This window comes from Lepidochelys kempii, chromosome 1, assembly GCF_965140285.1.
Source record: "Lepidochelys kempii isolate rLepKem1 chromosome 1, rLepKem1.hap1, whole genome shotgun sequence".
Lineage (NCBI taxonomy): Eukaryota > Metazoa > Chordata > Testudines > Cheloniidae > Lepidochelys > Lepidochelys kempii.
Window position 1 is genome coordinate 296,270,896 of NC_136380.1, and position 27,418 is coordinate 296,298,313.

Sequence of the window (27,418 nt, forward strand, 5' to 3'; positions counted from 1 at the left end):
GAAAAACACTGTATATGAGCCAGGTATTATTGTTGTTGCGGATTGTGGCCAGAAAAAAGCAACTGCCCCTCAAGAGAAACAGGCACATTTTAATTAGGGCTGTCAATTGATCGCAGTTAACTCACGCGATTAACTAAAAAAAAAAAAAAATCACGATTAAAAAAATTAATTGTGATTAATCGCACTGTTAAACAATAGAATGCCAATTGAAATTTATTAAATATTTTTGGATGTTTTTCTACATTTTCAAATATAATCAATTTCAATAACAACACAGAATACAAAGTGTACAGTGTTCACTTTGTACTATTTTTGATTATCATTTTTACAGTGCAAATATTTGTAAACAAAAGAAATAGTATTTTTCAATTCACCTCATACAAGTACCATAGTACAATCTCTTTATCGTGAAAGCGCAACTCACAAACGTAGATTTTTTGGTTACATAACTGCGCTCAAAAACAAAACAATGTAAAACTTTACAGTCTACAAGTCCACTCAGTCCTACTTCTTGTTCAGCCAATCGTGAAAAGAAACAAGTTTGTTTACATTTATGGGAGATAATGCTGCCCACTTCTTAATTACAATGCACCTGAAAGTGAGAACAGGCATTCACATGGCACTGTTGTAGCCAGCATTGCAAGATACTTACATGCCAGATGTGCTAAAGATTCATATGTTTCTTCATGCTTTGGCCATTGTTCCAGAGGACATACTTCCATGCTGATGATGCTCGTTAAAAAAATAATGCATTAATTAAATTTGTGACTGAACTCCTTGGGGGAGAATTGTATGACTCCTGCTCTGTGTTTTACCTGCATTCTACCATATATATCATGTTATACCAGTCTCGGGTGATGACCCAGCATGTTGTTTGTTTTAAGAACATTTTCATTGCAGATTTGACAAAACGCAAAGAAGGTACCATTGTGAGATTTCTAAAGACAGCTACAGCACTCGACCCAAGGTTTAAGAATCTGAAGTGCCGTCCAAAATCTGAGAGGCACAAGGTGTGGAGTATGCTTTCAGAAGTCTTAAAAGAGCAACACTCTGATGCGGAAACTTCAGAACCCGAACAACCAAAAAAGAAAATCAACCTTCTGCTGGTGGCATCTGACTCAGATGTGAAAATGAACATGTGTTGGTCTGCATTGTTATGGATCATTATAAAGCAGAACCCATCATCAGCATGGACGCATGTCCTCTGGAATGATGGTTGAAGCATGAAGGGACATATGAATCTTTAGCGCATCTAGCATGTGAATATCTTGTGATGCCAGCTACAACAGTGCCATGCAAATGCCTGTTCTCACTTTCAAGTGACATTGTAAACAAGAAGTAGGCAGCATTATCTTCTGGAAATGGAAACAAACTTGTTTGTCTGATTGGACTTGTAGGCTCTAAATTTTACATTGTTTTATTTTTGAATGTAGGGTTTTTTGTACATAATTCGACATTTGTAAGTTCAACTTTCATGTTTAAGAGATTGGACTACAGTACTTTTATTAGATGAATTGAAAAATAATAATTTCTTTTGTTTTTACAGTGCAAATATTTGCAATCAAAAATAAATATAAAGTGAGCCCTGTACACTTTGTATTCTGTGTTGTAATTGAAATAAATATATTTGAAAATGTAGAAAACATCCAAAAATATTTAAATAAATGGTATTCTATTATTGTTTAACAGCGCGATTAATTTTTTTAATTGCTTGATAGTCCTAATTTTAATCAGTCATACCATCTGCATTGGTTGAAATAATACTTTCATGTTCAGTATTTTTTTCCCCCTTGTTTTTTGTCATATCTGCTTCTTTCCCCATTTTTATTTCTTGTTAGCTATCTAGTTTTTATTTAGATTGTAAGTTCTTCAAGGCAGCAAGTTTCTCTTCTTATATGTCTGTAAAGTGACGTTTATCCCCTGTCCCCCACACCACAGACATAATACCATAGTAATAAACCAAATCGCAATACATGTTATCAGATTCTCCCAGCATTCTGAACCCCAGCCAGCCAGTTAGTTAGTTATTTTCTTCACTGTGCTCCAGACATGAAAACCCAGAGCATAGCCTCTTCCATGCTGGCCAGCCAGCATTCTATACAGTCCCTGTGCTCCAGCTTCATTTCCTATCACTGGTGATGGTTTTCCGGCTACAGAATGTTGTACAGGCTCTGGGAGCATGCAATTATTAGAGCCTCAGCTTTTAGAGATGGCCTTTCTGGGCCTGCCCACCATGTTACATATTGTTTCATGGGTGGCTGGACTTCTTTCAATTTTTAGTTTTAATTAAAGTAGCAAGATTGGGAAAATCAAAGAGCTCCCAGCTTCGCTCTTTTAAGTGAAACGAAAAAGCTGAAAGAGGCCCATTCGTCCATGACATGCTATTGAACTGAATGGCTGGAACAACAATGAAAGAAACTGGGAAGGAGGGGGGGAAGTGCAACCAGATCTGTCCCCAAGGTAATCCATTGTTCCACCTACCAGCAAAACATGTATCTGAAAATGCTGATGGAGGAAACAGTGAACCACATTTTCAAACACAGTCCACAAGCTGTAGCCACAAAATATGCATAAGTATAAACTTATCTGCATGATTATCTGTTTTTCATATGCAAATGTATGTTTGGTGTATGCAGTTATGTGTTTGGGCATGTGTGCAGATGCTTTTTGGGGGCAACTTAAACATCCATATTTGAACATTCAGATCAGCCTGTCACTTTATTGGCTCATATATAGTTTAGTTTTTCATGAAGCTATTATTTGTCAAGAAAGGTACATTATATTAAAGAATAAGACCAACAGAATTTTACCCAGAAGAAGACTGCACTTATACAGAAGGTCATCCGTACACACTTTCCACAGGCAGTGTATGGCACGTGCTCTTCTTGCTGGAAAGAGAGTTGATTTAGAAGGGGATTAATCATACATCTGCTCTTCTTTTAAGTATATTTTTCATGTGACCTGTTAAGCACTTTGACATGTTTAGGGCACAAGAACGGGAATCAGAATCCTGGTTTCTATTCCCAGACCTGACATTTTTGCCATGTCCCCCTGGCAATTCATGTGGGCCGACGCGTTCCAAAAAAAAAAAAAAAAAGAGTCCACTGATTTTGGGTGTCAGTTTTTGAGTACCCAATTTGAGAAATGTGGGACCTGATTTTCAGAAGTGCTAAGCACCCACTGCTCAGATCAGTTGGATTAGTGGGTGCTCAGCACTTCTGAAAGTCAGGTCCCTATGTACCTAAGATTTGGCATCCAAAAACTGTCACCCAAAATTAGTGGACATTTTGAAAATGTAGACCTCAGCCTTTTGTCTCTCAGTTTACCTCCCTCTAAAATGGGGATGATGCCTACCTCACCCAGGTGTAATGGGGCTTCACTGATGTTTTAAAAAATCTTTGAGACCCTCAGATGAAAGGTCTATATAACGGCAAAAATATTATTTTTTAGCCAAAACTTCTCTATCTAAAAATGCCTTAAGAATTGTTTAGAATTATCATTGTGTAGTAAAGATAATGTAAGTTTTATAAGCTTATTAATAAAACCAGGTATTCTGTAGCACAAGATTATAATACAGAAGGGGCTACTTAGGGTAGATTTTTAACCATGTCAGTCTAGTTTTGGAACTTTTCAAGTCCCCTATTATAAACATTAATATAATATGGCTAGAACATGAAAGCAAAGCAAATGATCAGGTAAACGCTATAGTGATGCAATAACAAAAAATAATAAAAACCGGACAGCTGAGCTGAGTGAGCCGCTAAAGCCACTTGAAAATGTATTAAAAAAAAGAGCTCTAAACTAAGAGCCTCGTAAATGTGTATTGTGTTTCACTAGAATGAGAATTATCCCTGTCCAGGTGAACTCATTAATGTTATTAGCATCCATATATGCTTGGCCATAATACCTGTTTGTGCTTCTCTCATTCAAAGAAACCTGTGGATAACAAAGTCTGGAAACTGCATGAAATGCAACTTCTCTTCCTCCATTTTGTCTTGTTTTCCTGGCATGTCTCCAGGCTTCCAAGAACAAGGAACAATCAGTGAGTTGAGGGTTGCCAACCCTCCAGGATTGTTCTGGAGTACCCAGGAATTAAAGATTAACAGCTAATTAAAGATTATGTCATGTGATGCAACCGCCAGGAAATGTCCAACCAAAGTTGGCAACCCTATCAGTGACGACTGTGGGCTTCTCACAACAAAAATTATTCAATGCCAGGCTGTTACCTGAGATTAGAGGTACCATTTTGTGGCACCAGATCATTCTACTGCAGTCCCTCTGGCTGTTATGAAACTGCCCTTTAGTAATCACCCCCTCACTTGGTGTTATAGATTACAGAAAGGTTTCAGAGTAGCAGCCGTGTTAGTCTGTATTCGCAAAAAGAAAAGGAGTACTTGCGGCACCTTAAGAGACTAACCAATTTATTTGAGCATAAGCTTTCGTGAGCTACAGCTCACTTCATCGGATGCATTCAGTGGAAAATACAGTGGGGAGATTTATATACATAGAGAACATAGATTACAGAAAGTTGCCAGTCCCAAGGTTGCAGTAATTGGTACAACCAGCTGAAATGATAGATGTGATTTCTGTGAACCCCAGGCCTCACATTTTAGCCTGATACAGATTGGTGTACGCTAGGCCTGCAATTTATTAGATCAACATATTGGGTCAGATCCTCAGCTGCTGCAAACCGAGGTAGCTCCACTGACTTCAGTGGAGAAACGCAGATTTATATCAGTTGAAGATCTGGCCCATCACAAGGTCTTTGTTTGAATTTCTAGGTTTCACAGTTTGCAGTATGACCAATTCTAAAAACATTCCTTACCTGTGTGATTTCATTTGTTACTACATGAATGCATCGTGCTTCGTATTCTGGACGTACATGTTCTTCCTGCTCTAAAAATTCAACAGTGTCCCATTCATATTCCAGTTCAGCCTGCCGTCGCTTCCAAAACTCCAGAAACAAAGTAACTAACCAAAGGAAAAACAAACAGAGCTATACCACACGTACACCGGACAGCGTTGAACTCCTATGCTGTAATATGTGAACCGTTAATTTTTTAGATCACTTTTTGCAGACACAGAATATAACCTTTACTGGCTGGTGGGATGGTGCCAAGACTTTCTCAGGGAGAAAATAACTGGATCTGTTTCTTTACCTAATTACTGCTCTAATGATGTAGGTGTTTTTATGATATCAACCTGTGGATTCTTTATGCTAAAGAATGCATAAAAGTTTATTTTTCTTTTCTGAAAACGTATTGAATAGGAACAATTTGGATTTTATATTGCAGTATGGTTTTTCAAAGCAGATTGTTTGGTTAATTGAAGGAAAATAATTTTGGAGAGTTATAGATGTTTTTAAAATAAAACTTTAGCACATATAGGAAACTGCCATAGGGAAAAGACTAATGCCCATTTAATATACACTATAGAGTTAATGCCACACCTACTAAAAGTTTTCCAGACACAGTTACAGTCAAGTCACCAAAACCAAGCAAGAAATAAAAAGAAAAACTCTAAGGGTGAGTTTGGGAGAGGCCGTTGCACAAGCGCATTCTTGGAAGGAAGGCTCCTACCTTTACATGGCTTCACACGGGCCTCTCACACTGGCAGTCCCGACGCTCCCTGAACTCTAGGGAGCACAGAGACCACTCTTTACAAGCAAGAGGCCAAAAAAGGGGAAATGGTGCCCTGACCTTCTATATCAACCTGCAGAGCAAGGCCAGTGGACCAAAGAGGAGCAAGCTCCTCCATCCCTACATCTGGCCACTGGTCTGGTCCCCAGCATAATTTAGAGCACCTCATCAGTGCTCCAATTAGCACCAGCTGCAAAAGGCCCTCAAGGACTGTTCCAATAGCTGGGAAATATTGGAGTGCAAGGTTGTCCTGGCCTTACAGCATGCTGCCCCTCCCCCTGCCACAATCCCTGTGTGAGCAGCCAGGAAATGGGTGTGGCCCAAGAGAGGCTATGATGACTCTGTCACTGAGGGAGCTGCCTACACAGAGGGACTCCTCCAGGTGAGATAACTTTATAGCTATATTGTACCGCTCAGGCCTCAGAGCAGGGCAGGTTCTTCTGTCTGTATTTTAATTGCTCTTTTCTTTAATTTATTCTAAGACGGCATTTTCTACTGATTAAAACAAATGACTGGGAGTCTGGAGATCTGGGTTTTAATCCTGTCTGGCCTTGGGCATGTCACTTACTATAATTTAGTAGTCCATACCCACTTTACAGGGGGTATTGTGAGGCTTAATTAATTCATGTTTTGTAGTTATTTGAGTTCTCTGAAGGGAACATATTACAGAAGTACCGTTATTAATAAGTATATTAATGGTCGCAATGCAATCATAGGGTTAAAAATATATCATTCCTTAAATTATTTAAAGTATTACAATTCAATGAAAATTACAATTGAAATGGCATCAAGACTATGGCTCACTTGGATTCAGTACAATTGTGATGGACAATTCACCTCCTTATGTAGCGGGTTTATGATGAGAATACTAACATACCCTTGTCAGCATTATTGTAGGTATGCAGTTTAACTTTCCATTTATCATTTTTGGAACCATACTTCAAAACAGAAAATCACAATTTTTAATTAACAGACAAATTACAAGTAAGTTAACTATTGGGACAACAGAAAAAAGATCAAATTAACATCAAACTGTTCTAATCTTTGATTTAGGGAATTTCCTGCTGGTATCTTAAGCATAGTATACCTTTGAAAAGTTCTTAAAAGAATCAAATTTAACTTAATTATTTTATTGAAATAGTTACTTTAAAGCACTTTATATTAAGTTCATTATCAAAAGATCAAAGTACAACATGTTTTACAATAACAAGCATATTAACCTTTTCTTATCAAGCTGAGATATTGTTCTAAAATGTTACAGTAGTTGTCTTCTGTACACTACCCTTCAAGGAGCACCACTGATAACATAAAACTTACCTCTGTAACTTTGCTGACTAGCTTCCAAGTCAACATTACTTGTTAATCACCAACAAGTAATTACTCTAGTTAAGGGGCTACAGTTAAAGCCAATTAGCAACCTTGCTAATATGGACAATCTAAAGAGGCTTAATAAAGCGGGGAGGGACCCTCAGGCTCCTCCCTTGGCCATAGACAATGCTGCTACTACTAATTTACAGTCCCCGTCTCTCTGATGGGAGAGGAGGGGTGCGAGGAAAGATCCTGGCTGCTCCCCATCTCTCTGGTGGGAGGGGAGAACGGGGGAGACGTCTTGGACCTGGCTCCCCACTTCTCTGAGCCCCGGGCTGCCATCTCACGCTGCCTCCTCTACCACATCCATTTCCAGGCTTGCTCTGGAAGAAGAGATGGTGGGTTGGTGAGGACATGGGTGACACTGTGAAGCGGTGGGAGAGGGGAATGGGAAGGAACCCCATAAACATCTGCAAACCTCCAGGTAAGCAACTCATGCATAAAGCAGAGTCCCGTCAATGAAGAAATTGGGAAGTAGCACATACTGTGAACTCTGCTACTTGGCCAGTAACATGGGCCCCCTTGCTAAGAAAATTCTGGTTCTGCCTCTGCGGTCCAGTGAAACAAGACACTTTCTGGAAAAATAAGCTTTGACTTGTCCACTGAATCCAGTACAGAATAGAATCAGTCAGTGGGAACCCCCTGATTAAAGAGACACTTTCACTGCCACAAGATGTCCCTAGTGCTTGTAATTACTGCATGTTTTGCGTATCAATTACGTAAATGAAGAAGGAAAGAAATAATTACTAGAGTTTATAAAAAATGGCTCTATTTTTCCCATTGCCTTCCTCAGTCACGCAGCTGCTAGTAGGAATAGAGAGCTCCAAGATTCCTTGGAGAAAAACAGTTCCTTTGCCAGACATGTTTAAGCATGTGGCTCCTGCTGGTTTACCACTGGGCAATTCTAATCCCTTCTTCTTCCTTTTCTCCGAGTTTAAAAGGATGAAGCAAACACTGAAAAAAAAAAAAAACCCACCCCACTGTTCCTATCTGCCCCTGGAAGTTCTGAAATCAGTCTCCAAATGATGCTAAAAAGAGTTACTGTTATGCTTAATTTTTATGTGTGAATTCCCTTGTGTAATATTCCTGAACACTAGAAACTGAAATAGTTGTACATTTAGCTACACTTTTTGGCTTATGCCTTAGGTCTGCCCAAAATTAGACGACAAAACTGTAGACAGAAAGCAAAACCTTGAAATCGACTTACCCCATACTCCCATAAATACTGCAAATATTAGTGTTCCGAAGCTATCGAATATACACAGTTTCTGTAAAGAATTAAAATATAAACGATTTAGCCATAATGGGTCAGTAATTTTTCTACATGGGATAAGAACGCTGATAGAATGTTGCACATTTTGATTTTAGTTTTGAGCTTTTACATGGTTTAATCTTCACCTTTCCTCCTAGTATTCTTCCAATGTGCAAAATCAAGGAAATTAAATGCAGAAAACCTACATTAAACCTACGAGTCAAATATGCAGCAAAAGGGTATACAACTGCTGTAGTATCAATGTTCCACCACTCACTGTACTGGAAGAGGAGAGCCAGTACTTCAGTGTTAGGAATTTCAGTTGACATGACACACACACATTGTATTCTCTCTCTCTCTCACAAACACACACAGAGCAAATGAACAAATAATTCTGACAAACAAGAAGTGACACAAAAAACATTAACCTATTTAATAAGAAAATACTGCTTTGATATGGTAATTGTGGGGTTGCCTTCTGCCTTTTCCTTCCAACATTTCCCTTTTCACATGTTTCTCTCTTGTACCTTTTATATTGCTGTGCTGAAGAAACATTAATCTTGCACTGGAGGGAGAATAACACTGCTGCCACTTCACCCCATGGATGGTTTAAGAGAAAATACAAAGGCTACTGCAACTGAACTTAGAAGCCCATTTCTGCAGGATGTAAATGGCATGCTACCTTAGAGGATTCACAGGTAATAGTGAGGTTCCAGTATGTGCATTCCTGATCACACTGCGGGCACATTATGATGTTGCCACCGATGTTGGGATCACACACTTCTTGGCTAAAAATAAAATCAATCAATTACACAAGCACGAAACTCAGACTACCATTAATGCTTGTAGATGGTGTGATAACTCGGTGAAGTACGGAATAAGTTGCTAAGTGTGCTGCTTTCAGACAATGCGCCTCCTCCACTTCCACTCTTAGCCCTCAATAGACTGCAGATTAGATTATGAAGCATGGAAGGAATTATCTCCCATTACTCTTGGAGCTATTCTCTAAAAGGAATCAAGTTAAGAACAAAACAGAGATCTTAAAAAATCCTATTGTTCACATTTTCAGGATTTCAGGGTGACTCTTTTACCTGATTTATAATGGGCAAATCCACCCTATAATGTTCAATCTGAGCATGGTGGTAGGGGAGGTTCGAGGCGGAAAAGTGAGGAATTCTCTTCAGGCCAGGGAGTGGCTGCAGAGTCACTTGGAGTAGCTAAAATAGTCTGAAGTAGTTCTAGCTACAGAGGGTGAAAGAGGATCAGGGGATCTGCATAAGTGCAGATCCAGTAGCCCCTTTCCCACCAATGTGTCTCTTCAGGGTGTAAAGGGGGAGCAGAATTTCCCCTGTGCTGCTGTTCTGCCTATTCTCCTATAGAAAGGGGAGGGGGGGGAGTCCTGAGTTCCAAGCAGTGCCTTTTAGCAGGCCCTCCACCCATATGTGAATTTCACCTATGAGAAAGTTTTTGCTCTCCTATAGGGAGCAGCAAACATAAATGGGCATGCTATGGTAACCTGTGTTGAAGTTTTGATTTTTCACTGTTTTCTTTACATTTTTACATTATACTGTATGTGGATTCAAAAAGAATTGTCAAACTATAAAGAATGAAAAAAACAAAATCTTAAATACAAGTCATTGTAACATCTCATGTCTGTCTTACTTTTTTGCCCTGTATCTTTGCATCTTTAACTTCAGAAACAAGCCAGTTGCTATTCTTATTCTCTGTATTTGTTTCTCCATTAACTTGATTTTTGTTAGTGCAGGGATTGATCCACCACTCACTGAAGTCAATGGGAATCATTTCAATGACTGACTAAGTATCGGATCAGGTCCTTAGAGAGCCCTTTCCGTACATGGTAGCTTTAGTTTCCTAAAAGATATTATGATTTGATTCTGTTTCAGATGCCGTGCTGTATTCTTTATTTTCTCCCCACGATTTATTGTCATTTTCTTTCTCTGCTTTTTAATTTCCTTTTATGTCTTCTTTATTTTGAAGGCAGAAAACTGATTTATATTTTGGGATGCTCTTTTAATGTTTTCGTTGTTTTAATCATTTTGCTCATCTGCCCCTTTCATTCTATGTCCTTTTTATTTGACATGAATGTCTCTGTACATTCTGATTTGTAAAAGCCTTCGGGCCATAATGTGCCATCAGATTTATAGCACAACTCCCCACTGATTTCAATAGGGAATTCTGCTTAAAAGCTGATGGCATGATATGGCTCTTTGTTTGCTTACAGTATATGTCAGGAAGGAGAAGGAGGACAGAGAGTAGAGGAGGGAACATGCACAATGAGAAGGGAGGATGCAAGGGAAGTAGAAGAAATCGGGGGGGAGCGTCGGAGGATTTTCATGTCCCTTGGACTAGATGACCCACCAATGTTCTTGTAGCCCTGATATATGCTTGTCATTTCCTTTTCATAGTGTTCATTCAACAGTACCATGAACTTCAACCTGGGATCACTAACAAGGTTCCTTTTTTTTTAATGCCTAGAAAACTCCATGCTATTTGTGAGTATTCAGAACTGTGTCAATACGAAAATACATTTGAACTGTCCATCCGGTACCTCCATGTGCAGTTGTCCTTCGTTAGGTATCCATATAAAAAACAGGCAAGTCCTACTACTGCTGCCACGCTCAGCATTTGAGTGTAAAAACCAAGCCAAGCAAAATATATTCCAGTTTTCTCTCCATAATATTTCCTGTGAGGGGAAAAATACTCTTTGAAAATGCAAATAACTCCACATTTCTTTCTCAGACAACCGGCTATTCCAAATATTTAGGGCTAGACTCTATTTTCATATTTTTACAGTGTGTGACTCAGAGGTACAGCAGCTAACCATTTCTGTGAATTTGCATGATTTTTTATATTTGCATGCAATGCCGACTTCTCACTGAAGCTCACTTTTGATTGGTTATATAGGCATGTGCCTGTATCTTATAAAGTCAGAAACAGCATGCTCAAATGTGTGTGCAGATATGGGCAAACATATCAGCAATTAGAATTAAGACATGAATCTTCAATGTACCAAAACATGAAAATGTTATGTGAATTCCTCGGTCTTTCTGAATTGTACTGATCATATGCATACTCACCTGACAAGATCCAATGGCTGCAGTTTGTAAATACTTCGGGGGTGAGCCCATTCCTTGTAAAGAAGATACCGTTCATTAGGGCAGTTGGGGTCCTCTGACCGGTGATTGAATCTAGACTGCAAAAGAGAATGAATATGGAAACACTGTCTCATAAAATAACCACTTACAGTACCCAAACCGTACGGGCAGCTGAACCAGTTTACAGTGCCACTTCAGCCCCGCTGGCTGTGTGAAATCTGATCCCTGTGGAGCTACACTTGTGAGACTAGTATACAGGGTAATCTCTTAGCCCAAGTTCCATTGCAAATTACAAAAAAGGAGTTGGAAGTAAGCAAGCACTAACAGTACAGAGGCTTGTCATTAAGGACCTGATCTTGCAAATACTTATGCACATGCTTAATTTTAATTATGGGAGTCATCTCACTGAAAAAAATGGGGTTTAGTCATGTGCTTAAACATGCATGTAAGTATTTGCAGGCTTGGTGCCTAGGATTGGGAGAATAAATAGAAAAGGATCAGTTCTAATTAAAAATGAAACTTTAAGTACCCTTAACATACTATCACGTGCTTTCTTCAGGACAGTGATGTACCACAATGAAAGCTGAAAATTCTGGAGAATAAATGAAGGGCTTCCAGCATCTGTTTTAGATTCAAAAGAGGGTACAGAGGGAAATAACCCTTCATTTCCTTGCTAGGTTAGTTGTAAACGTATTTGGTGAAAATGTGGACTTGTATTAAGAATTTTTAATGGATTTTTCCATTCTCATTCTATAGTGCAACAAGAAAGGCGATGAGGAAGATCATTTGGCTTTCCCTCTTGGAGAGGAAAGTGATACATCCTGGGAGTTTCTGGCCATGGAGCATCATAGAAGATATAGACTGGCTGGGGAGCCTGGTGCACAGAGGCCAATAGGGACGTGAGGCAACTGAACTACATACAGCTCCCATCAGGCACCTCGGCAGCATTTCCAGATAAAAATACTTCAGTTTCTGGGTGTTTGGTTTTTGAAATAAAAATTGAAATCTTCTCTGAAAAGACACTTTTTGTGGAAAATTCTGTTGACTTGAAAAATCAGTATTCCTCTGAAAAAGAGTTTTGAAGGAAAATTTTCTTCCAGCCATTGTCTCCAAATAGGACAGTCAGTGAACAAATAAAATCAACGCCCATAGGCATTTTGCTATAGGAATCATGCATATGCCTTCAATCAGCATACAAATTTATTCCCAACTAAGATACCTGTTCCAAGCATTGGACTTACATCATGAAGAGGAAATGCTGCCTTGTAGATCCCAGAGTCCAGGAGTTTGTTAATACCAAACTTTTTCACATTGTCTCTTACTGCATATTCCACACGGGAAAGAATAAAATGAACCTGAAAAGTACAAAATGCCTTGAATCTCTTGCAATTTGTAAGTGAGGAATATAAACCATAACTTATGTCATCCCAGAATCATAGATGCTAAAGAGGGGCAAGTTCTTTGGGTGAAATTCACTGTACAAGGCCACTGCCCCCATTTAAGTCCCACTTAAACTCTATTTTGGGGCATAAGTGGAACCCAAGTTGGACAAAGGTTCGGAATTTCACCTCATTAGACTGTCCAGTCAGTTTCCTAGTGAATGTAGGATTGTTCTCTACAGTACATTTCTAATGTGTCAGGAGGGTTGTCTGTTATTGGTGATGGTGGTTGTGTTGCTCTGATTGACAAAGAGAAATAAACAAATGTCTTTGTGTGGGTTTAGAGACAGAAAAGAAATAAATCTTTATATTGACTTACAATTCTGCTTCTGGTTGCTGGGTTGAAGAAGATGTCTTTGTCTTGAATGTAAAAATCAGACAAACGGGCCTTTTCAAATGGGGCAGTGAAAAACTCTTGCTCTGGTTTGATGATATTTTCATCCACTCGGAAGAGTCTACTAAACCAGTTGAAAGCTGAATCTCGGGTTTTCAGGTCATTGGGCTTCAGCGGCAATTTGATGTGCATAACCTCGGCATATGTGCATAGCACTTCCCAAGGTGCGTGCACTTTTACAAAAATAAGCTTTTCATCTAAGACCTAAAGTGAAAGAATATTAAAAACGTATGCCCACAAAAAATGAAAGCAAAGAGCTCTTCATAATACTTTTAAAGTAACACAGATTTTCACAGGTTTCAGAGTAGCAGCCGTGTTAGTCTGTATCCGCAAAAGGAAAAGGAGTACTTGTGGCACCTTAGAGACTAATAAATTTATTTGAGCATAAGCTTTCATGAGCTACAACTCACTTCATTGGATGCATCCGATGCTCAAATAAATTTATTAGTCTCTAAGGTGCCACAAGACCTCCTTTTCTTTTTACAGATTTTCCCTTCTCTTTAAAACCCATAGAAAACCAATTCAGGGGTGTATTCTTTATCCATTTTAGTGAACATCTCATTAACTTCCGTAAAGGCACCGAAGGGAGATGAGAACTCTCTGGAGAGACTGGCATTTTAAAAAGATCACTAAATTGTTGCTTTAATGGTAACATCTTGCAAAATATTTTACAAAGCAATTTAAATTTTAGCACACATTACCTACATTACCTTTCTTAATGCTTATTTTTAGATCTAGTTCTCAGGAAGCTCACTATTTAAAAAGATTTTGAACCATTAGCATTGCAGGATTACCAAAACCAGCACAAATTTACAATGTACCATTTACAAGTAGCAATATATCCATGTTGGATTTTCTCCTAACAGTTCTTCTTGCACACTGAGGTGCATGCTATGGTCAGAGGGCCAAATCATGTGCTGGGATGCCACAAGTGGGGTTTCCACTGTAACTTTCTATTTAATCAAAAGCCTAAAGATGTGGATTTTGAGCCCCATTTGGGAGAAAGTGGCAGAGGGCCTCCTGTTCCGGAGCTCATTACGTTACAAAATAATCATAAAAATACTTTGTGCCAGATCCTGTGCTGCATCTGCTGGGAGCAACGGCAGCCCAGGAAGAAAGGAGGGGAAGATCCATCTTTGTGCTGCCTGGATTCTGGGATACTGCGGTGGCTAACATGGCCTCCAGTGTAAATGAGAACATCCCCAGTGGCTGCTTCATCTTGTAGCAGCCTATCCAGGGATGCCTACAGGCTGGAATGCAGCCCAGAATCTCCATAATGCTGAGTGCTACAGCTACTCCCACTATGCTGGGGCTTGCAAGGAACATTCGCCACTTATGTCAGATCTATGGCTGCTGTTTCATTAGGTGAATTCTCCCCAAGCTCTGGAGTCCCATTTACAATTCCTATATGCCACGAGGGCATGGGGCAGAACTGGTCCCTTAGAATTTTTATAGGGCTTCATGTTTTCAAAGTGCTGAACAAACTAACTATTTAATCTTCCCAACCCCTCTGTGAAGTAGGTGACTACTACCTCCATTTTGCAGAGAAAGAAACAGAGACAAAGCTTAAGTGACTTTGCTCAAGGCCACAGAGCAAGTCAGTGACAGATCCATGATTTCAGCACATAGATTCCTGGCTCCTAGACAAAGAATAGGGAAAGAGGCAGCAAGGGGAACCTCTTGTGACCCCAACATCCTGATCTCATAGAAATAAAGAGGGTGAAGAAGCTACAGTGCATTCATGGACTTATTTCCTTTTCCATATGGAGCCAAAGTCTGCTTTCAAACACAATAGTCTACACAAAGGAAAGGATACTCACCGATCTTGTTGCTTCAAGTTGCAAGCCATTGCTTATCAGATTAGACTCATATGCGCGCCTCTTCCTCTGTTAAAATCAATTGCAAGTAGTAAAATATCTTTGTTTGCTGATTTATGTCATTCATATAAAGTAGTGTACATAAAATAAAGGAACAGGATTGTCCAGCAAAAGTGAAGAATCACCCAGATGATGAGTTATTATCCTCAATATTTATATTATAATTGCTATGGCAGTCAGTGCACTATTAACCACTAGTCTTATACTTTTTTCTAAAAGCAATAACACTTTAAAATGCAGTTATGTGGCATACCTGCTCTCTTGGATTACTGAAGGCACTTGATCTTTAACCCATGTTTTACAATTACAGGTGGGCCGAGACACAAGTTCAGATCTTGATTTGTATCTAGCATTTTAGTCTGATGCATCACAGAGATGAGTCAGCCCCAAATTCTGGCTCTGTGAAAACGGTCATCAACATCGGCAATCTTCTCCTTTTCTCACCTAATTTAACCACTGAGGGAATGCCTCCCAGTAGCTTGTGCTACCCACCGGTAAATATTCTTCACCTCCAAAATCTTGCCATGTCAACCAATCCCCCCATTTCCCTGCCAATAGTCTGCAATTTTTTCCGTTTTTCACAATAAGGACATAGAATCATAATATGAGGTTATCTAAATCCTCACCAATCTCACAATCCATAAATGCAACATCCTACAATTAAAAATCTCGTGGTTGGAGTGGCTGTAGGGGTAGTGGTGTTGTCCAGCAGTCCTCAGTGTCCCTAGGTGGGGAGGGAGGGAGGCCTGGTTTCATAGCCTTTCCTCATGTAACAAAGGAGCTGGCAGATGGGGCAGCTACAGACCCCACGATGTGCAGAGTGACAGCAATTTGCAGAAGTCCATGAGAAATGTTAATTTCACTCACAGAGTGTCTCTCACTTGGCAATCTATCCAGAGGCTCAAAAATCTGTCTCTGATGCTCAGCTGTACACTCTGTGAAATTCCTCAGAACCCCACGAATGGAACAAAATAAGGAACTCACAAAGAGATTTGTATTTTTACTAGATATTTTAAAAGTTGATGTGAAGTAGACCAAATTAAAGCTACTTGAAGCCCACTATATAAACTCCTCTATGGGCAGTTTGTTCGTCTAATTATCACATATTCTAGGTGAAGATCCATGATTAGTCTTCTGGGTTATTAAGTGCAATAGATTGTTTTCACACCCCAGACCATATTCTTAGTTGTTTGTATTGTCCTGTGCTTAAGGACTTCCGATCTCAAAGCTTCTCAAACAAGAACCGCCTATATCCACCTACTCTGGCACTCTGCATCCAGCTGTAACCTCTGTACATAACATCCAGTCCTGCTCCAACAACCAATGGCAAAACTCTTATTGACTAAACTGGAAGCAGAATCAGAACCTTGATAGGAACATGGGAATTGGCATACTGGCTCAGATCCAAGATCCACCAGGTATCCTGTTTCTGACAGAAGTCAGTACCAGATACTTCAGAAGAAGGTCTAAGAACTCCACAGCGGGCTGATGTTGGATAATCTGCCTTCAATTTAGGTCTCATCCTAATCTCTAATAGTTAGAGATTGGTTTAAACCAGAGGTGGACAAACTACGGCCTGTGGGCCACATCCGGCCCCTGAGCTCCCGGCTGGGGAGGCTAGCCCCCGACCCCTCCCCCACTGCCCCCCTCCCCCACAGCCTCAGCCTGCCATGCCACCAGCACTTTGGCCCACCGCTCCTGCTGGGCAGCGGGGCTGTGAGCTCCTACTGCTCTGAGCAGCATGGTAAGGGGGCAGGGAGCGGGGGGATTGGGTAAGGGGCAGGGGATCCTGGGGGCAGTCAGGGGACAGGGAGCAAGGGGTGGTTGGATGTTCTGGGTGGGGGAAGTCAGGGGACAGGGAGCAGGGGGCGGTTGGATGGGCAGAGGTTCTGAGGTCAGGGGTTGGTGGGGTGGATAGGGGTTGGGGCAGTCATGGGACAGGGAGGGTTGGATAGGGGATGGGGTCCCAGGGGGTGCTTAGGGGCTGGGCTGTGGATAAGGTCGGGGCAGTCAGGGGACAGGGAGCAGGGGCGGTTGGATGGGTCGTGGGTTCTGAGGGGGGCAGTCAGAAGGCAGGAAGTGGGAGGGGGCGGCTATGGGGCGGGGGCCAGGCTGTTTGGGGAGGCACAGCCTTCCCTACCCGACCCTCCATACATTTTGTGATGCCGATCTGGCCCTCGGGCCAAAAAGTTTGTCCACCCCTGATTTAAACCCTGAGGTTTAAAATCTCTTACAAAATTTTTGTTAGCATTAACTATGATAAGTCTGGATATTCTTGACAGCCCTATAAATATCCAATCCCTTTTAAGAACTTATTCAATTCTTGGACTCAACAATTTCTTGTGGTAACACATTCTACAGTTTAATCCCACGTGTGAAAAAAAGTATTTCCTTTTATTGGTTTCGAATTTCCAACTTTTAAAAAATTTAATGGACTATTCATCCCTTTGTTTGTGTGTTATGAGACAAGGAGAACAATAGAACTATCTTCTTTATACTATTATTTTAATCTTTTTATGATGTCTCATCTTAGTCATATTTCTTCTTGATTCCTGCTGTCATTTGACTAATACATGAAGCACAAAGACAGAAAGTCTCTTTTTTTCTAGATAATGTAAATGTTGATACTGTGGTTATTTACATGTGTCTAATCCTTTTTTAAAAAAAATCTTGCTAGTCCATTTTCTTCAATAATGATAGCATGCAATGAGTTCCACAAGTTAATTTGGTCTTCAGAACATCAGAGGGAGATCTGTCAGTCACCAAGAGAACATGGGCTCATCAGGCTTAAGGCACCCCACTGGTAGTTGGGTGGGGGGAGAATAGAACAACCAACCCTCCAATCTCATTTTTGCCATCTTTCATGATTTTATTGGGCAGTTTTCTTAAAGCTGTTGCTTCTGGCATCAAGAGATTCTCTGCTTCGTTTTTTTCATTAAAAAAAGTCAGATTCTATTGCTCATAGTTGCAAGACTAAAGCTTGAAAATGTGAAGTGAGTGTACCGTAAAGGCTCAGAAACCTGAAGGCAAAGAAAAAAGAAACCCTATACAATAGAGTTTTTTCATATTAAATATATATATAAATTTTAAGCCAATCTCATGATTTCTGCAGGCCTAACTCATGATTTTTGAACACTTGGGATTGGTAACACTGCTGACTCCACCCTGACTGTCAATGATAATTTATAATAATTGTACTTGGAAAGAAACTAGTTCTGGACCCATCGCCCCATGGAGCTGCCCACTTATAATTCCTGATTTCTCTCCTGCCCCAGTAGGTGAGGCAAGAAAGTGGGAGCAGGATACGAGTAGGGTTGCCACATGAATAGAGACCTTATTTCCAGAAGTTCCTTACTACCCTCAGCCCTGCCAAACAAATCTCTCCACCAGACTGCAGAACAGGTGTGGTTGCCCTTCTCCCTTAACTTAATGGGCTCTTTCAACTTTCTTACTTCACTGCAAGATAGGTAATCTTGGCAAACAAACAGTTTATGTAGCTTGCTGCCTTTTGCAGACCCAAGCAATTGCATAAAATGGACCTCAAATATCATATTTGTTTGCAGTGTTTATTTTAATAACACAGATATTGTTCCCTTTCTTCAGGCATGACACATTCAAAAACAAAGGAAGAAGTAATGTTGGTTTTTTAAATTGTTCAAACCAATTTTCTGTTTGTCAGGTAGCTAAACTAAATTAGATGAATTGTATTTGATTAGCAGGAACAATTTAGAAAAAGACTGTTTACTTACGAAAACAAACCTCTCATATCCTGCTAATCTAGAGTTCTCTGTAAACTTTCTGTAGAAATTGCTGAACATCAAATATTTGCTGTAGGTTGTTTCTTTGTTGCCTGGATAAAGATTTTTTTAAAATTATTTTTATAAAGCACAGATTGTTTTATCTTCATTGGTGACCAAGATCAGAAACGATGGTTCTGATCCAACTCCCACTGAAGTCAATGAGAGTCTTTCAATGTAAATTGGACTGGGACTAAAACCACATTATCTGTTAATTTATTTTGAATTTACCTTTCTATTGCTGCCTCATTAGTTTTCAAATACAAGCTATTTAAGGATCCCAGCAGGAAAAAAAATGGCATATTGGAACACTTACTGAAACTCTAATGACTTGTAGATGAAAATAGTTCATGGGGACTAAACTGAGCACATCAATTGCGGGGATTTAAATTCATACTTCATGGGAGAAATTTTAATCTCAGACACACACAAAAATTAGCACACCCTCAGATAGTTATAAAATTTACTGGAAATGCACTCCACCCATTGGAGTTTGGCATCTAGTCCTAAATTGTTTTGATTTTCAACAGTGCTTGTAATGTTAGTTTCAGGTAAACTTCAAAGGGCTCAGAGTTCAAGTTCAGATGCTTATATGAAGCTTATCAACCCCTTCCGAGTCTGATAAATTTGTCTGGAAATCGTATGAGAACAGGCTTCCTTCATAGTATTTCAGCATTTCTGACTTTTGGTTTCGACTATACTGCAAAGACACAGAAGCACATGGGGATGCAGCTAGGGAAGGTGAATTGTGATGGGTCATTCACCCCACACTAGCCCTGTAGGAGTTAACATAGGCAAGAGAGGCCAATTAGCTCCTGAAGGTGGAGCTAGAACGCAATGAGGCTTAACTGGTGAAGAAGTTCAGCTGGGCACAAACAGGCATGGCTTCTATAAAGCCAGGGAGCTGGCAACAGAGACCTGGCCTACAGATATAGTCCTTGACACAAGGAGGAAGAGCAGGAGCCTGTATTAGCTAAGGTAGGAAGCAGTCCAGGGAACAGCAGTAAGGGCTTGGAGAATAAAGCGCAGAGCTGCTGGGTTTAGGGTACCTGGACTGGAAACTGGATTAGAGTGCAGGCCAGAGTTCCCCTAAAAGCCAGTTTCGGAATGGCATGGTAGGTGTGCAGCCCATTTAGGGACTGCCAGAGACAGTTAGGAAGGAGAGTGTTATTACCCTGGGGGACACCACGGTGACTTGGCCAGAGGGCTAAGCCATGAAGAGGAAAGCCCCCCCCTGCAATTTACCTAATCATGCTACTAATACATACAAAGTAACTAGAGCTGTTGATTAATCACAGTTAACTCACACGATTAACTCAAAATTAATTGTAATTAAAAAAACTAAATTGCGATTAATTGCAGTTTTAATTGCACTGTTAAACAACAGAAAACCAATTGAAATTTCTTTTGGATTTTTTCTACATTTCCAAATATATTGATTTCAATTACAACACAGAATACAAAAAGTGTACTGTACTGTACTTTATTATTTTTATTACAAATATTTGCACTGTAAAAATAAAAGAAATAGTATTTTTCAATTCACCTCATACAAGTACCATAGTGCAATCTCTTTATCGTGAAAGCGCAACTTACAAATGTAGATTTTTTTGTTACATAACTGCACTCAAAAACAAAACAATATAAAATTTTAGAGCCTACAAGTCCACTCAGTCCTACTTCTTGTTCAGCCAATTGCGGAGAGAAACAAGTTTGTTTACGTTTACGGGAGATAATGCTGCCCACTTCTTATTTACAGTGTCACCTGACAATGAGAACAGATGTTCGCATGGCACTTTTGTAGCTGACATTGCAAGGTATTTACGTGCCAGATATGCTAAACATTCATATGCCCTTTTATGCTTTGGCCACCATTCCAGAGGACATGCTTCCATGCTGATGACGACACTCGTTAAAAAAACAACACAATTAAATTTCTGACTGAACTCCTTGTGGGAGAATTGTATGTCTCCTGCTCTGTGCTTTACCTGCATTCTACCATATATATCATGTTATACCAGTCTCGAGTGATGACCCAGCATGTTGTTTGTTTTAAGAACATTTTCATTGCAGATTTGACAAAACGCAAAGAAGGCACCATTGTGAGATTTCTAAAGATAGCTATAGCACTCGACCCAAGGTTTAAGAATCTGAAGTGCCGTCCAAAATCTGAAAGGCACAAGGTGTGGAGCATGCTTTCAGAAGCCTTAAAAGAACAACACTCTGATGCAGAAACTTCAGAACCCAGACAACCAAAAAAGAAAATCAACCTTCTGCTGGTGGCATCTGACTCAGATGATGAAAATGAACATGTGTTGGTCTGCACTGCTATGGATCATTATAGAGCAGAACCCATCATCAGCATGTCCTCTGGAATGGTGGTTGAAGCATGAAGGGATATATGAATCTTTAGCGCATCTGGCATGTAAATATCTTTCAACACTGGCTACAATGGTGCCATGCGAATGCCTGTTCTCACTTTCAGGTGACGTTGTGAACAAGAAGCGGGCAGCATTATCTCCTGCAAATGTAAACAAACTTGTTTGTCCGAGCAATTGGCTGAACAAGAAGTAGGACTGATTGGACTTGTAGTCTCTAAAGTTTTACATTGTTTTATTTTTGAGTGCAGTTATTTTTTGTGTATAATTCTACATTTGTAAGTTCAACTTTCATGATTAAGAGACTGCATTACAGTACTTGTATTAAGTGAACTGAAAAAATACTATTTCATTTGTTTTTTGCAGTGCAAATATTTGCAATCAAACAAATATAAAGTGAGCACTGTACACTTTGTATTCTGTGTTGTAATTGAAATCAATGTATTTGAAAATGTAGAAAAATCCAAAAATATTTAAATAAATGGTATTCTATTACTGTTTAACAGCGTGATTAATGGTGCGATTATTTTTTTTAATTGCTTGACAGCCCTAAAATTAACATGGGTCAATTTCCGCCCTCAGTTATATTCATGAAATCCCATTAGAATTATTAGGGATGTGGAGCTACTGAGCTATCGCACTGCAAAGTGACTTTGGTGAAAATCCCTTGACCAGGCTGATTTTTTCCATTACAAATTCATTCTCTGATCATTCAGTTCTGCCATCTTCCTACCTAAACAACTGTCCTACAATGGGATGTAGGCAGTGTGGCCTACTGGGTGGAGAAGAATCAGAGGGTAGAACCAGAGGCGTGGTCAGAGGTCCAACCAATGGTTGGAGCCAGCAGTCATCACAGAACCAAGGTCAGAAGCCAAAGTCATGGTCAGGAAATTCTAAGACAATGGTTGGAACCCAGTAATCAGAAATTGTGAGCACGATAGGAATGAGGGCTAGAACTGTAGCAGGCATAGGTTAGAGCAAGGTACAGTACAGGAAGCAGGTCTGGCACAGCTGCAGGCATAGAGCAGCCACTGTGCAGCTCTTGCTTCAAGGCTTAAATGGTGAGGGTTTAATGATCTCTGCTGAGCTCAGTGGGGTGCTAGGTGATCATGCCTGGAGCCAGCTGAGTTCCTGACAGTACCTGTACTCCACCCCTTGAGAGCTCCTCCTAGGGTCCCCCAGCCCTGGCTTGTCAGAGTATCTTCAATGAAATTACTGCAGGAGACAGGGAGTATGAATGTTTTCTTTTGGTTTCCAAGACTGTACCTCTTCCAATCTATCTAGAGCAGGGGTTCTCAGGACAAATTTTTGGTGGCCTCAGAGAGTGCCCACCAACTTTTGCTGGTGACCGCTCTCATACTTTTTCCTAAAGTATTTAATTAGCTTTAGGAAAAACAAATAAATATGCCCATAGATACATCCAAATCATTGTAATTTTTTTACTGCTAGCTAGTACGTCTGCTGTGAAAAGCGATATTAACCAACATACAAATAGCACTTTTCACAGTAGACTTACTCACCCCGGCCAAGCCTGTGGACAAATTAAGCCCTGGATATCTGGAAGGGGAGTCAGCCAGGGGCTAGAGCCTGAAGCCCTGCAGCTGGAGGCCAGTGCCTGCTGCCACGCAGCCAGGGCCCAGGGCTGAAGCCCCAAGTCTGAGCCCCACCACCCCGGGAAGGTGGGGAATTCACCGACTGCCAGCTCCTCCAGTGTTGTGCCCCAGGTGTCGGCCCAACCCCCGTTGGCGGCCCCAGCAACCAACACCAAGGAAATACATCCAGGAGCAACAGGGAGGGGGAAGGGCCGCTACTTTTCCCTCCCCTCCTCTCCCCCCCGTGACGCTGTGGCCGCAAGAAAAGCCCCTGGTGGCCACATGTGGCCACAGTGGCTGCATTTGAGAAACACTGATCTAGAGCTTCCCCCTGACTCGCTGCGGGTCAAGGTACTTTGTATTCCTCCTATCCATGGACAATAACTGGTGCGAGGATGGAAGAAGGTCTACCCAGTTGGGCAAGGAGGTTGTTGATGAACCATTTGAGGAGACAAACCTGAAACATGGGGTGAATCTTTGAGGCATTCTGGGAGTTGAAGCTTGAAGGCCACTGGGTTTAAATCAGTGACCACTTCTGAATATATGGATCCTAACTCTCATTAATTTTAATGAGTCAATGAGCTAATTTCTGCCCTTATTTACATGTCACAAAATAGGGTTGTGTGGAGTGCAATTCATGCCAGAACTTGTCCTAGTAGATCTTATCCTTACCTATCAAGGGTGAAATCCTGTTTCAATTGAAGTCAATGGGAGTTTTTCTATTTTATTCCATGAAGCCACAATTTCACCCCAGAAGAATAGACCCCTTTGGATCTATTACTCTTCAATAAACCAGAGTTCTAAAGCTCTGTACACAATAAACACCTGGCTAACAGGTATATAAAGTTGCCAGGGGAGTCAAAGAAAGAGTAGTACAAACAAGAAAACTTTCAGTCTTTAAGCACCTTGAATTGCACAATGTGCTGTATATAAAGTTTGGCTTTTTTCAGTTTATTATTAATCAGGGACAGACAGTGAAGTATGCAGTATTTAAAGTTGATTGTAAATGACAACATTTCCTATTTTGGTTACTAGTAATAGTATTTCATCATAAAAGTACTAGTCAATTTGCCCCAAAAGAAAATATAAACAAATAAGCAATAGTGCCTGTAAAAGACAACATAAAAAGATTTGAGATTACTCCAAGGCAAATAAAATCTTTACACATAAAATATTTTCACATCTTTCTGGGAATTCTGATAGGCCAAAATGCTAATTCTGTCATTACATTTTCTATTTATTAGTATTTTCCACGGCTGCAAAACTGCACAACAAATAAATACACCATCTTCCCTTCCACCTCTTAGTTACAGAAACTTTTGTTTTATTCTCCACCCACCATTTTCAATTACTCTAACTCCCTTTATTTCTTTGCTTCTTCTCTCTCCTCTTCCTAATAGGAGGCTGCAGTAAGACCCAGAGAAAATCCAGTGCATTACTTGGAAGGAAACAGGAAGTTTTACATGTCTATACAGAATTTGCTTATGAAATGAAGTGGTGTCGAATTTGGTCTCAATACTCTCTGCAATTCTGTAACTGGAAATAGCATATTATATATAAAAATAATGGAAAATACACCCTCCACACTCCCTCAGATCATGTCATCATAAAATTATCAAAAAGTGGCTAGTCTCCACCTTGGCCACTTGTACCCACTATCCCCTCTTTTTGTGTCCTATGGACCCTGGTCCTGCAATTCATAATATGTAGGTGTACTACTGCATGCACAGAGCCCCACTGACTTCACCTGGGCTCCACAGAGGCACAGCAGTCTGTGCACACGCAACAAATGACAGGAAGGGGCCTTAGATTGTAAGCCCCTGGGGACACGGACTGCACCTTCTTTTATGGATGGAAAACACCTAGCAGAATACTGATAATCTTACTGGTCTGATAATTCAAGGGTTAATTTTATCTACATAATAAAATACTAATAATTTATTGCACATGTTTAATTTTCATCACTATTTGGACAAGACACTCATTTTAAAAAAATACATTTGGACTCTGACCAAAATGACAGACAAAAACATAAAAATGTAATTGATATGACAATGTTTCCAAAAGGGCAGCTGTTTGTTTTTAATTACCTCTCCACTTCATTTTGGTACTTGTGATCATGTGTAAAGCTACATCCACCCACTGTTGTACTCTATTAAACACCACTAATGACATTCCTTATGGCTGCCTCAGCAATGCCAACTGCAATACTGTGCAGTGAATATCAACCCATTTAGCTACATGGCTTTTTACTCCTACTCCTCCTTTTCCCTAAGGCAAGTCATTATTCATAAACCTGCTGCTTTTGGTATTGTGTTGTATCCTTGCCCGTTTCCAGCAGAGTCTCTTAGAACTCAAAGATTTAAGAGAGAAACATTGCTCAGAACAAGAGTGAAGTATGTGTTAAAATGCACCTTTCAAGTGTAGGTACGTCTACATAATCCTAAAAAAAGGGACAATATCAAGGAGTCCAGGACTAAAATGTGACCTACGATGCCTATGTGCTGTAATAGTATGGCTGGAAATGTTCTCTTGGTTCTAGATATCTTTATCAACAAAATCTGCAGTTGGGCATACTGAAGAAATTAAATAACCATGTTTGACCTTTCTCTGTAGCAGTTCAATAGCACTATTCCTACTGTGCACTAACAAGACATTGGTGTGAATAGGAAGCTGACATATTGCAGGGGATCATGGTGGAGGATCAGACTACTGGGGTGACATGGGAGAAGAAAGTATTAGGGGAATAGTATTGCTGGGGGAGGGACACAGAGAGAAGAGTACGGAAGGTATGGTGTTGCTGGAGTACATTTGTGTGTGTCTGAGAAACGGGTGTTCTGGAGCAGCAGGCTTGTGAAGTGGGAAAAATGGATGAAACAGATTAGAGCATAGGCTTTAAGGCAAAGTGGGAAGAGGGCCCTGCCTCCTGTCTCAATGACCCATTTATCTCCCTCCACATCTCAGGTTTATCCCTTTTGTATTCTGTCCTGATCCCTTTCTTATGTGCATACATTTAATGCTGAAAACTTTATCTATGTAAATGTTATACACCTTAAAATATGTTGAGGTTGGAGTTCATTGAAAAATAGGATGAATTTTTCATGAACATTTTCATGAAAAAATTATCCTTTTTTTCTTGTTGAAAACTTGGAATTTGAAACTTTTTGACCAGCTCTTGCTGGGGCAAAGGACTGTGAGGAGAGAGGATATAGGAAGTGACAATCTGCTCTCTCTCTCTTTGTGCCCCTGCCCTAGTCAAGATTATTCTTTTTAACATCCTATTTCTCCTTGGTGCAGAAAAGAGCGACAAGGATGATTAAAGGCCTGGAAAAACTCTCATATAAAGATTTAAAAGATTGGGGTTGTTTACATTGGAAAGAAAAAGAATAAGAGGGTCATTATATATGCATATAAAATAATAAATGATATCAAGAAGGCAGATCAGGAACTTCTGTTCTCCCTGTCTCATAACAGAAGAAGAAGTGAAAAATTTAAAAAGTGGGTAATTCAGAACTGATCAAAGGAAATACTTTTTCACACAATGTGTAATTTGACAGTAGGATTCAGTGCCATAGGAAGTCATTAAGGCCAAGAACTTGACAAGATGCCAGTAGGTATAATTGGGTATTTATACAGTTATGAAGAAAATCCAGAGTTGTCATCATTAATGATGACTAAAACTTTGGAAGGGCTATTAAACCTTGTGCTCCTGGGTTTAAGCCAGTCTCTAACTATTAGAGACCAAGATGAGACTTATATTTGGAGTACATTATTGAAAAACTGTTTACTGCAGGGTTCGTACACCTTTCTCTGAAGCAAGTAGCTCTGGCCACTGTCAGAGGCAGGATACTGGACTAGATGAACCTTGGATCTGATCCAGTCTGGCATTCCTGTTTCTATGTTCTTCCTCCCACCCACTCTTAACACCCATGTTTTCCCTATAACTCCCAGCAATGCCTTCTCTTTCCCATTCCTCTCCGTGGCCCCCACAACTGTTCTCCAAATTATCCCCTCCTCCATATCCCCCCAAATCCTGGTCCTTCAGAACTCCCCAGTTCTCTGCCAATCATTTACTACCCCTAGTGATCCTTAATATGTATCAAGTCAGTGATGACGCCCCAGAGCATTCCAGATGCTGATGCTTTCGTCACAGAAATCTAATCCTGTGAAGTGCACAAATGGACCTCCAGCTGCAAGCTTGGCCCCAAGCTCTGAGCCATCTGGGAGCTCAATCTTGGAGCTCACACTAATCCCAGAGTTTATGATAATCCCTCACATTCAAGGCCAGATCCTTGGCCCCACTTCTGGTTGCTTTCTGCTAAAGCTGTCCCTATGGGGGTGATGGGGATTTCCTTTGTGAAGGCATAGCCTTGAGCGGATTAATGGTGGGGCACGTCAGGCTAGCACCGAAGCTAGAGGAGCCAGCCTACAACAATAATGATTCCTTGATTGTTCTCTCAAGGGAAGTGGTCTGTGAATTAAAACTGCCCTATTCCTCACTGCCTAAAAACCAGTATTTATGAGTGAAAGTTGGAGTTCAGAAAACTTGCTGCTGCTGAGAACATG

At 40.3% G+C, this 27,418-nt stretch overlaps 1 protein-coding gene across 4 annotated transcripts in view; it reads right to left on the reverse strand.

Moving 5' to 3' along the window:
- ANO6 (anoctamin 6) overlaps positions 1-27,418 on the reverse strand; it is a 166,237-nt gene that overhangs the window by 56,138 nt on the left and 82,681 nt on the right. For all 4 annotated transcript variants that reach the window (XM_073327998.2, XM_073327997.2, XM_073327996.2 and 1 more), the window contains exons 4-12: positions 15,029-15,094; positions 13,134-13,412; positions 12,617-12,730; positions 11,358-11,473; positions 10,829-10,963; positions 8,942-9,047; positions 8,215-8,275; positions 4,826-4,971; positions 2,811-2,888 (exon numbers count right to left, since the gene is read on the reverse strand). In XM_073327998.2, the coding sequence (XP_073184099.1) occupies positions 2,811-2,888; positions 4,826-4,971; positions 8,215-8,275; positions 8,942-9,047; positions 10,829-10,963; positions 11,358-11,473; positions 12,617-12,730; positions 13,134-13,412; positions 15,029-15,094 (1,101 nt within the window). The remainder of the gene's footprint in view (positions 1-2,810; positions 2,889-4,825; positions 4,972-8,214; positions 8,276-8,941; positions 9,048-10,828; positions 10,964-11,357; positions 11,474-12,616; positions 12,731-13,133; positions 13,413-15,028; positions 15,095-27,418) is intronic.